General features: G+C 31.5%; 1 protein-coding gene across 1 annotated transcript in view; it reads left to right on the top strand.

Moving 5' to 3' along the window:
* LOC129233511 (histone PARylation factor 1-like) overlaps nt 1-10159 on the top strand; it is a 38653-nt gene extending 28494 nt beyond the window's left edge. The window contains 4 exon segments of the mRNA XM_054867528.1: nt 1272-1370; nt 6029-6152; nt 6155-6266; nt 9668-10159. Coding sequence (XP_054723503.1) covers nt 1272-1370; nt 6029-6152; nt 6155-6266; nt 9668-9975 — 643 coding nt within the window. The 3' untranslated portion in view covers nt 9976-10159.
* The last annotated feature ends 2183 nt before the right edge of the window (nt 10160-12342 follow it).

Below are 12342 nucleotides of genomic sequence, written 5' to 3'. Positions count from 1 at the left end.
AAAAGTAAATCAAACAAAAATATGTTTGTTTTTGTTATGACATTTAAATGTTTTCAATATTATCACTTTTTTTTTGTTGAGGTTTTTAGTTTAGCTTTCATCCACATGGCTGTTTGAATCTGGATTTTTGCATTTAGCATAAGTTACAATGTTGAGCGAGGCTATGAAAGTGACCTAGGGTGCACTTTGTCAGAAATTAAAACCTAATCAAAAACTTGTCTAGGACAAAGAGTGTCAGCTTTCCCACTGATGTTGTGAAAGGGGCTGCTGTTACGTACCAACCTCACCTAGACCCTAGATTTAGTGGCGTTCCCATACGCCGTACTCCATGCACGCGTATACTCTCAAACATTTTTTAGGCATATAGCTTATACCCTCAAGCTGCATTAATTTTCATATTATGACATACTATGTGTGTGATCACATACACAAGTTGCACGTAATGGATTACTGGAAGTATACCCCCTCAGAAAAATTGATGAGAACATCATTGCCTAGATTACCTCAAATTAATTTTGATTTATGGGTTTCATTCAGTGATTTCATATGTTATTGAAATTCAATATATGTTAATAACTTTGCTGTAAGCATACGTATAAAAATCAGGATTCATATTTTTGCATGAACCAAAAAAAAAAAAAAACAGATTTTTTGAATTTAAATCTGATTTTTTTAAATTTCTTTTGTAGGCTTCTAAGATTTTGAATATCAATTCTATTACACTTTTAAGCATCAGTGACATGCGATCCACCCAAGCAATCTATATGTCTTTAGCAGAGGAATCCTATGTTGAACAATTGAATTTTTCATAACCATATTGGTGAAGAACTACAATTTTTGCTTGTTTTTTTATTTCATGTCTGAAAAATAACAGCAATACTTTAAGGTACCAAAAAAATAATTTAGTTCTTAAATATTAAAATTACACACAGAGAGTTGTCTCACACATTTTGCAGGCAGAGAGGGACCTTTAGTTTACGCAGCAAACCTAACCTGACAGCATTGTGAAGGCTACGCAGATCTTAATTACAGCATTACGATGCTGCCAGGTTAGGTTCGCTCCAGCTATAGATGGCTTATTTAATTGAAGTTGTAAATGCAACAAATTTAGAATAACATATTCCAAGATTGCAACATCACTTTTCAAATGATTTTAATAAATGATTTCAAAAAAATTAAGCAACATGATTTAAATAGAAATGATTGATAAAAATGTTTATGTACCATTTCAAAGATATGTTTTAAAATTCTTTAATGTACTGGTTTTGCAGTGATGATCCATCTGAAGTGCCTCGGATACTGGCTTCAAATAAGGCAAACTCAGGAGCAAAACTAACTTTGATGGGTGACAATGTATTTGCTGCTATGAAGTAAATATTGTTTAAATTCATGTATTTATTGCATTCTTCCCCATTCCCTCTTTGTCTATAATATGGTGTTGACAAACAAGAATAATACAGTCGTCCTCTAATGAAAATCTGTGTTCTACATCTATTTGCTAAAGTTAGAAACAAATTTTTAAAAAAATTGACCAAAATCTCTGATATTTGAACTGAATTTTTTAAATTTCTACCTTGTTTTAGGGAAACTTATGTTTTGGTAGCATGCCTAAATCAAGTACGTAGTTAGCCAAAAATTGAACATTATGCTTGTGGTTTCAATTCTTTTGCATTCTAAAAATATATTAACTATTGTTGAAGTTGGAAATAATTTTAGCTTATGCTACTTTAAATCAACTTTTTATTTTGATAATAATTGCATTATTATTGTTCTTTTTTTTTGAGCAATCACATTGCTTATTGTTCTCATTTTACTGTTTTGAATTCCTATATGATTTTATTCCCCCCCCCCCCCCCCCGCTTTTCTCTGCATCACCACCGTCAACTGGCCTCCCGATGCTGCTCCTCTAGCGAAAACCGTCTCCAGGTTGCGTCCATATCCTACACACACACACACATACACATACACACCCACACACTCATGCCTGCACACAGACACAAACACATTTGCCTACATACACGCACACACATACTCGTGATTGCGAAAAACATGATATGAATTCCAAATGTCAAAATTCAAATTAATTTTTATTCTTATTTATTTATTATTTATTTATTTATTTTTTATTTTGTTGTAACATTTCTTTTTAGACTTTTCATAGTTCAAATAAATGCAGAAATGAATTACATACAAATAAATTGGAAATCAGTTTATAATAAACTAAACAAGTGTGTTTAGAAATTACTTTTCGTAGTAATACATCATTGAGTCTTCAAAAGGTTTTTCAGCTAAAGTCTTTCAAATGATTAAATAGTTGATGGTAGAAGAAGTTATGTGTATTATTTTAATTTTTACCTTTTAAAGTGTTCAAAATTTTGTATAAAAAATATAATTATAAATTCAGATGAAATGTTTTGAATGACAATGATTTTTTTCCTACATTTTCCACAGTGAGAGAATTTTTATTTAAAATACGAGGTGACAAATATGCTTTCAAAGTTGTTTAATATCTCTATATCAGTGCTTGAGGTTTGAATCCTTCCGTAAATGTTTTAAGTATTCTGAAACATAAAAGTTGTTTTTGCTTTAGCTGCTTTAAATTGGAATATTTATGTTATTAGTACATATTTTTTAATTCTTTTAGTTATTATTAAATTATTTATGTTGTTAATTATTTGTAAAATCTAATGTCAAAAAAAAAAAAAAAATTTGAAGTGTAACTTCCTTTTACAACATATATATAATAAATCAAATTATTGCTATTATCATAAAAAGCAAATTAAGTTGGTAAATCACTGCATTTTATTGTGTATATTGCATTGAAAATAGATCACCCTTTTTCTTATAATACTATCGGCCCCCGCTTAAAACGAATACCGTTGGTTCCAAGAAATATTATTTGATTAAACGGGGAAATTTTATTTACCTTTCCTGGTTGAAAACTTTTGTCTTTAAACATAATAATAAACCAATATCTAAGTAATAGAAGAAAAAATGTTTTTGATTAAAAAGCATTTTTTTTTTAATATGCTAAATAATCAACAAAATCGTATAATAACTGTTTATATATAAGTACTTATGAAAATTAAAGATTTGTGACTTACAGGGTTGCCTCGCACCTGGAAAACATGGAAAACCTGGAATCGTCAGGGAAAATGAAAATTACCTAAAATGGTCAGGGAAATGTCAGGGAATTCCTTCCGTCTGTTTTGGGAAACTGCTGCGCAATTTGGGCTAAGATGCTGCAGCATGGTAAATGTTGCATTGCAGATATGGGAATTTTCCTGATTGTTGAGAGGAGGAAAATTCAAGGTCATGTTTGAAGACAGAATCTGATAAGACTATAAACATAAAAAAGATCTTCATAAAAATCATAAAGTTCTGATTTAATATCAATACGTAACCCAAGTCATACTTGGCTATAAAATACTAGAATTTTCCGCAATGCATGGTCTTTTAAATCTCTTAATTGCTTTCATTCTTTTTTTTTTTCATGAAATGAATTATGGTTATAAAAATTTAAAGTGTCAAAACTTTTGCTTTTATAGGTTAAAACTTTTTTTTTTTTTTTTTTTTGAAACATGCCAACATTGAAACTAACTTTGCCTAAAATTGCTTAGTGCATTTGAGATTTCAGTCATTTTTCAAAAAAAAAAAAAAAGTACCAATCAGAAACTGTTGATCTTTTAAAGCATTCGTATTCAATGCAATTAAATTTTTACTTTAACATGACCTAAATATTTATTACAATTACTGATAATTTTTTAAAGCATTGTTTCATTCAAATGTCAGGGAATTTCATTCTTGAACTTTTGTGGCAGCGCTGAACTTACAGCTTGAAGTATTAAATCTTTGTTTCGACACCTTTTTTCAGTTCATATTTTTTGGGGGAAAGTCTATAATAGTGGATTTCTTGCTCAAGGTATTTTGAGAATACTTTTCTAACTTCAATTACCGTGTTTTACCTAATAATTATTTATCAATTTCTTATCATCTACAATGTTTGTATTTCATTGTGTTTTTTAACTTAATTATCGACTGTCTGTTGGTAATGGCAGCTATAAAAGAAACTGGATAGAATAGTTTAAATGCTTTGATGAAATATGAATGTTGTTTTTTCCCGCCCATTGTTTGCCGAAAAATACTATTTTAAATTTTTGTCAATTTTTGCTCTTATTTCATTTATTTTTAATGTATTCAAAAATTTTCTCTGCAAAAGTGTGTTCAAAAGCGGACCATTATTATTCGATGATTCGGGGAAATTATTTGAATAAGAGGGGATTTTTAACATTACATCTATGGGAAAATATTCGGTTCCAGGTTCAGCAGGGTATTATTCATTTATCCGTTACTTAATTAAGTGGGGCTGACAGTTTTTTTTTTTTTTTTTTAATTTCATGTAGATGCAGTAATATAATTATTATTTAGTATTTGGAGGCTTTGTAATCTATCTATTTTTTATCCATAAAACCTTTGAAACCAGTTTGAAATATTGAACAATATGTTGAAAATAGCATGCATTTTTGTCATTGTTAGAATGAAACATATTAAAATTGTCTTCTAATTTTTATCAGATGTGAGACTGTTGGAAATAATACAATTGACTTCTTATACACTGACAATGTACAGTAGTTTTAGTATAAGTAAATTTAAGAAAAGCAGATTGGTTTGTCTTTATTCAAAGTAAATAAAATATGAAGTGCTATTGCACACACTCTGTGTGTTTAATTTTATGGTAATTCCTTAAAGTTTTTTGGACTCTTTGGAAAATTTTTTACTGAAGTCTGTATAAACTTCCTTTAATGAATCACCCTGGTTAATTCATTGATGTGACTAAATACTAACACATGCTTATAATTGAAAAAAAGTATAGCTTCCATTAGTTGTACATGTTTGTTATGTACAGTCGACTCCCGCTACAACGCAATTCGACTTACGCGAAATGGTTATAACACAAATTTTTCGCCCACTACACGAATATTTTTGGAAAGAAGTATCAGCTTCATTATTGGCGACTAAATATTGATTTCGTGAATGTTATTGCATCCCTTTCAGCATCACTGACAGCCAAAGTTCCCACACCAAACTAGTCTGATGCATCAAATAACCACTCCGCATCTTTCATTTATTTATTTATTTTTCTAAATATAAAAGTTGTTGAAATAGAATGGCACCTTAGTGTCACCTTCATTTAAAGTTTGTGAAGATGGGAAGAAAAAGGATGTTTCTGATATATATATATATATATATATATATAGAGAGAGAGAGAGAGAGAGAAACTCTAAAATTCTCGATATGCTTGAACAAATACAAAACTTCAACGGTAGAGCGACAATAAGTATGAGTGAATCTTCCATACAATAATAAAAAGTAAAAACTAAAAAAAAAAACTAAAGTTCTGAACGTAAAAGTTCAGAACTTAGTTTCAATATTAAAGCTTGCAGAGCAGTCTAGCAAAGTAAATATTATGAAAATGGAAGCTGCTCTTGTATTGTGGATTAATAAAGAGATCAGGAAGAGGAAATGTTGCCACAAATTGAAACATTATGAAGGCAAAGCAAACGTATTTAAAAATGGAATTAGGTGAGAATAACGATATGATCATGGAGCATAAATCATCACTATCTTCATTTTTAACTCTTAAATATTGTTACTGTATCTACTGTACTATTAATGTTTTTCATTTTAATTTTATGTCTTTCATTCCCATTGGTCATTCATTTTGTTCATCTTAAAGTATTTCATGTTGAATTACAGTTTCTTATTTTTTAAATTGAGTAAAAGTTTATTTCTTTATGCAAGAAACTGTAGTGTATGGTTAAGAAACGCTTTAGAGCAGTTTGGGGGGTGTTTATAAGTATTTGGTATACGTTAAAAGATTTGTATGCATATATTTTTCCACAACGCGAAATTTCGACTTACGCGAGGAGTCTTGGAATGCATCCCTCGCATAAGTCGGGACTTGACTGTAATTCAATATTTACTGTAAGCCTCTAAAATGTCTTTATTTTATTTTATCTTTTTATAGTTCTGCCCTTTCAAAGGTATTGAATCGAATAAATGAAAAAAAGCTGAAAGAAAAGTTCTTGAACATTCAACGTGATTTACAAGTATTTGCAAAGAAAAAAAAGTATTCCTTAGGAAACAATAACAGGAAAAAACTAAAAATAGACAAAAAAGGGTTGTGGCAAAAACATTTCATTCTCTTGGAATTGTTGTACCGATTGTACGTGATGTTGGATATAGATGTTTAAGTGAAACTGATGGTAAGGTTTTTTTAATTTAAATCAATGTTAAAATAATTGCTTCAATAATGACACACACTCTGATTTTTTTAAAGTAAGTCTTTAAAAAATGAAAAATTGTGTTAACTCCACGTTTCCCTCAACTTCTTTTACTCAAATTGGAAAGTTCAGTGAATAACTAAGGAAAACTGCTAATCTGTGTTTAAGCTATGGATTGATTTTGTTTTCTCCTAAAATTAATACTTATTTGCACTTTCAGGTCTGAGCTATTTCGACCGCATAACTCCCTCCAGACCGGGGTTTTTTAGCGCTTTGCATGATTTTTTAAAAATACCTGGAAGATGTGTATTTTGATAAATTTTTTTTGTATTACATACTTCAAGACGTTTTCTTTTGTAATGGAGGAACTGTTTGAATGAAATAAAAATCACTTTTAAGAAATTACCAAAAAAGGCATGTTTTAAACTAAAAAAAAAAGTTCTGCATAGGAAAACATTTTAACCATAAAAGTTTACTTAGACTGAATTAAAAACTTACCTAAATCTTGAACAAATATCTGGAAATAGGTTTAAATTCTAAATAAACATTATTTGATAAAATTTACTTTTAGATGGTACATTTCAAAGCACGAACCCGAATTTAAACCCCAATTCTATCGCGTTTCATGTAGCCATTTCTGCCTGGTGGTGCCATCTATATTTTTTTCTGAAAGTAAAAGGTTCATAGATAATTTCTAATAAGGCTAGAAACGTATATAACTTGCACTTTTATTCCTAAGAGAGTAAATATTGGACCCTGAGAGACTCGCGGGCTTAGTTAACTTCCCCAAAAACGGCAACTCGAGTGACGCTTGGGCATAGATCTCAAAGTGTTAAATATTTTAAGTATTGCTTGTGCCCATTTTCTCAGTTTGCTTTTTAAAACTGATTGTATATTTTTTAACTCGGGGTTTTAATTTCTGTGTTCAGGGAAAACTACCGGTCTTTGTGCATGTTATAGTTTGATTGAATGGTTATTTCGAAAATTGCACAGCTTTAATGTATTAGCAGGACATTAAACCAGGGGCATATTCAATGCTTACATGTTTTCTTATGTTGCTGGAAATTACATTTTTTTTATTGTTAACTAACTCATTCAACAATTTCTTCTTCTTGGAATACTTAAGGGGGAAACCAGTTTAGGAGGCCGAAATTTTAGTTTTTCTCGTTGATTTTTTTAACAAGAAAGGAATAATCAGAATTTGTTCAAACTTGGAGGATATTTTATTCATATTTTGAAGTACACTTTGTAATTCCGCCTGAAATAGTGTAGTTAGAAGCTGTTGTCCATGAGTGTTCGCCATCAGAGCTTGTTGCTGGTGGGCATTACCAAAGCCACAATTTTTATCTGTTATCATTGCAATTTTTCTTTTTGGTTAACAACAAATGTCCTATGAATATGAACCTAATTGGGATCTAAAAAGTTGAAAATTGCATGTTTTTGGCTATTTGGGGGGGGGGGGGGAGGAGATTACAATGTTGTGTTTTTCTACCATTTTTTTTTTCGCATTTCGTGCTTTTTTTTAAATAAATAATATCATCCCCAGAGTTAGATTCGTATAGATTATAATTGAATAAAGTGTATTTACACAAATTTGTAGAATGATTGTTCAATAACTCTTTGAGCTAGAAAACTGCTGTGAACGTTTTCGAATCTCCAGTCACTTAAGTGCTCATAGCATCGGAACAAACTGAAACTTTGGCAACATATTATTGAAAAGTTTTACTAACATTTTATGATACTAAAAAACAAAAAGAAAATTTTTTACCCGTCTAAACTGGTCCCCCCCCCCCCCCCCCCCCCATTAACCTCTTGAGGACCAGCGCACGGAAAACAAAGTGCAGCTACAGGACCGAACGTTCCGAAATGGAACGCCGCTATTGGCCCGAGCATTTACAGCGGTTAAGCCTAACTTTACAAAAATATTCATCTAAAATCAGCATCTCAAAATAATGACTCTCAATTTTTTATTTGCTTAAACAATGTACTACTGATTACTAATTATTAATATAAAGGCTATGACATTATTAGAAGGGAGTGAAATAAGTAGAATACTAAAACTTGATGCACACAAAAAATAAATGATATGTGCACAAAAACAAAGTTAGAGTTAGACATCGTGAGTGTGTAATCAAAGAAAAAGAAATGTAGCAAAAAAATGTGTTCCTTATATAATTTTAATTAAAATAGCTAAAGTCCACGAGTTTAAACTAGTTAAATTCTCCCGCGACAAGTCTCGAAACTGATTCATAATGCACTCAAAAACATTCCCTTTCACTCACTTCGCTAACCATTTTTATTGCAGTTTTCCAGTCTCCAAATGAAAAAGAATAAATAAAAAAGAACGATATCAGAAAGGATTAAAAAATAATCATAAGTTTCAGTGAATGAAATCATTCCTGTACTCTCATTGAACAGGGGAATCCCAATAGTCTGGAACACATACTCAAAAATATTTTAACCTTCCTATGCTCACCCATAATTTATTCAGCTAGATGTATATCTCTTTCAATTACTCGTAACGAAAAAAGAGAAATGAAGGTCAGATACCATGGGACTCGAATATGATGAAAGTTATAGCCATTTAGCGCCATCTATTATCTTTTAAATATTCAATTCAATCGTTCCATTTCGAGAAAGCATATATATGTGACGCTGGTACATCAGCATCGATCAGAGCGCGTAGCAGGGCAGTGCTACTGGGCTGATAAGAGAGGAATCATTGCGTAGCGTCCGTGTGACACTGGGTGCGACTAGGTTAAATTAATTTACATTTAAAACAGGTTTTTCTGTCGGTTAATCGGTAAAAAAAGCTGATTAGTGATTCCTACCGATTAATTGGTGCATTCCCACTTAAAATATTTATTTTTTATTGCTACTTTAAACTTTCGTTGTTGTGCATGATGCATGTAATTGCCAAGTGTATCACTTTAATTTCCACGCAAAAAGGATGTTTTATCCGAATATAACATTTGTTCATTGATAAGAAATTTTCTCAAATATTGAGCTTTATGTGTAATTGAAAAAAAAAATCTTGTAGAGGGATAAAAACTTAATTTTGAGTAATGGGGGACTGTATGGGGAGGAGGGGGGAGGGACTAAGCTAAAACTGAATCATTATCAAATATGAATAATATGGAATAATTCATTTGGCAGGGAAAATATCTTGAAGGGAGGATTTATTATATTTTTTACTTGTTAAAAAAGTGTCTCTTAAAAAAAAAAAAAAATGCAGTGGGCAAACTTGCACTAAGTTCATGCAATGAAGGAACATTTCTACCCTGTTAGTGCTGGAACAAAGAGTTATACTGTACATAATAGATGCATGCAGTGTTTTTTTTTTTTTAATTATTATTATTCAGTTATTTATTTCTACTTTTCAGCTTCATTAAAAAGGGCTCTGAATAAAATTGTGACTGCTAAAGATGTGAAGACAAAGGAAGAAAATGAAAGCATTTTATTTGATGTCATCCATAATGTGCACTTAGCCAATGATGAATGTGATTTTGGCACAGGACTTGAGCTGGGGATTGATTTATTTTGTAATGGAGATCCATACTTTCATCCAAATATACTTCGCTTCTTGCCTTTAGCTTATTATTTATTGAAACGTAACAAATTTGGGGAGATAGTTCATGCCCACCTTAAAAACCGAAAAACTGGTGATGATCTGGCTGATGCTGATTTGTGATTTTTTTTTAAAAAAATGTATGTACTTTTAAATTAGTAGCCTTTTTTAATGTTTGTTTTTACTGAGAAATGTGTAGATATTCAATGTATTTTTATATATATTTTTCCCATATTTGAAATGTGGAAACACAAAAATACATTATATATTTTTATTTGTAAAAATCATTATCATTTATTTTTAAATAAATTATGCTCTTTGTTTTATCATTTGTTGATCACCTTGTTCTGCCTCTGTATATTTAGTTCTTGAGGAGCAAAAAAGTGCCTTTATTGCTTAACCGAGCAGGGACCTTTAAAAAGACGGTGGACAAGCGACCTAAGGGCACAGACATTTTTATAAAAAATACTGTTCAATATGCATTTTTGTGATGGTTGCTGTCTGGAGCATAAGGTGCTAAAGCCCCACATGGAGAACTCTGGGTCCTCAATCTGCAGTAGAAAAACAAGCACCTTAACTTGGTACTTGTCTTGTTTGACGTACTTATACAAAAATCTCATTTTAAAACTTTTTTTTGAGTGGAGAAAAAAAAAATAGTCATCTATTATAGTGGTGCAACTAAAAAATGTCTGGGGGGGGGGGTTGCTTTAAAATATTGTCATCTGATAGGGGATCCGGTCCGGGAATAATTTCGAAATTGTACTTTTAAAAACACAGTTTTAGAGTCTTCAGTAACGTTAGAGGGAACAAGGGGCTCCGAAGCAATTTTTTGAAACTGAAGTCTTAAAAAATAATATAAAAAATATCTTTAATAGTTCATATTTGGTGTTTAGGCAAGGGATGAGGCTCAGAGACTACCCCGATCGATTAAAAAAAAAAGATTGAAATCTATTCCTCCTGCCATCTCTCCAATTTTTTCTCATGGAAGTTCCAAAAAATGCAATGGTATTGATAGACAAACTTATGATGTCAAAAAAGGGGGTTCTGGAAATTTTCCGTAATTGAAGTCATAAAAACTTTAAGTTTTTATGTAATCTCCATTAATTTGTTAGATTCCTTGAAGAAAAGATTCTGATGCATTTTTACTTATATTTATTTACAAAAGACAACAACGAAAATGTAACGAAACTTTGCATAAATCTTTGCAAGCTTAAAATGCGGGCGTTGCACTAGAAGACTGTTTAGTTCGAAGTAAACATGACTGGAATTGGTAGTTGTGTTCGAGGAAGTGATGTAATGGAATTCAAAAAGCAACAAATTGTTGACTTGTACCAAAGTGGGACAAAATGCTAAGACATAGTTGAAATTAGTGGTATAGGATTGCAAACTGTTCAACGCATTATTAAAAAATGGAAAGATTGTGGAGAAGCTACCTATTTGCGACATCTTTGTTATCGTAAATCCACTCTGGACGAACATGACCGGCGTTCTCTGAAGCGATTGTTGAAGAAAAATCGCAAAAAATCGACCATTCAACTCACAGCACTCTTCAACGAGGGAAGTAAAACAATTTCCAAGCGTACAATGCGACGAGAGCCATTGTCGAAGACTGCCCCTTGTCAGTGCCATTAATCGAAGAAAGAGACTGCAATTTGCAAAAGATCATAAAAATTGGACTGTTAATGATTGGGAAAAGATTTACGCTCATTCAGAATGACGAACGCGTCAGGGTTCGAAGAGAGCCACACGAAGCAATGGACCCTACATGTCTCGTTCACACTGTGTACTTTTTCGGAGGCAGTGTAATGATTTGGGGTTGTCTGGAATCGTAGCATCACAAAAAATTTGCATCAGCACAATAATATCCACACTCTTCATCAAATTGAACGTGTGGTCTTGTTTCACTTTTAATTCCGTTATCATTTTTCGCATTATCTTTGAAACTCTTTTCATTACTTTGCCCATTTGACACTTCTTCAGATAATGTCTTATCATTTGTATCATGACTGTCATCATCATCACAATTTTAACGTCTTCTTCAATAATGTAAACATGCTTGGCAACTATTATTCTGTTATTGACCAAAATTCTGTGTACAACTTCCGTGTATCCACGCAAGATTCCAAATTCAGCCTTTTTATCTCATTTGGATTCTCTTTGTCCTTCTAGTACTTGTACATACACTTTACTGCCATACAGTTTTAATTCTTTTGCAGATGGTTTTTTGTCAAAAAATATTTCATAAGGTGTCTTCCTCTGTACAGTACTTGTCAATTCCTGTTTTTCAGGTAAACAGCTGTTTTAGTTAATTAGGCCAATAACTATCAACTTTTGCTTCTGCTAGGAGTCGAGATGTAAAATTTCCGAAAATTTTCTGTTTTAGATTGTCTTTGAAACTTGAAATAATAATTGTAATTAATGACTTTCAAACATGATTGATATTGTTTGAAGGAAAAATAAGTATGATTTCCCTTCCTTGCAACGTAACTT

The sequence above is a fragment of the Uloborus diversus genome, unplaced genomic scaffold, assembly GCF_026930045.1.
Source record: "Uloborus diversus isolate 005 unplaced genomic scaffold, Udiv.v.3.1 scaffold_486, whole genome shotgun sequence".
Classification (NCBI taxonomy): domain Eukaryota; kingdom Metazoa; phylum Arthropoda; class Arachnida; order Araneae; family Uloboridae; genus Uloborus; species Uloborus diversus.
This window is presented reverse-complemented; position numbering and strand designations above follow the sequence as displayed.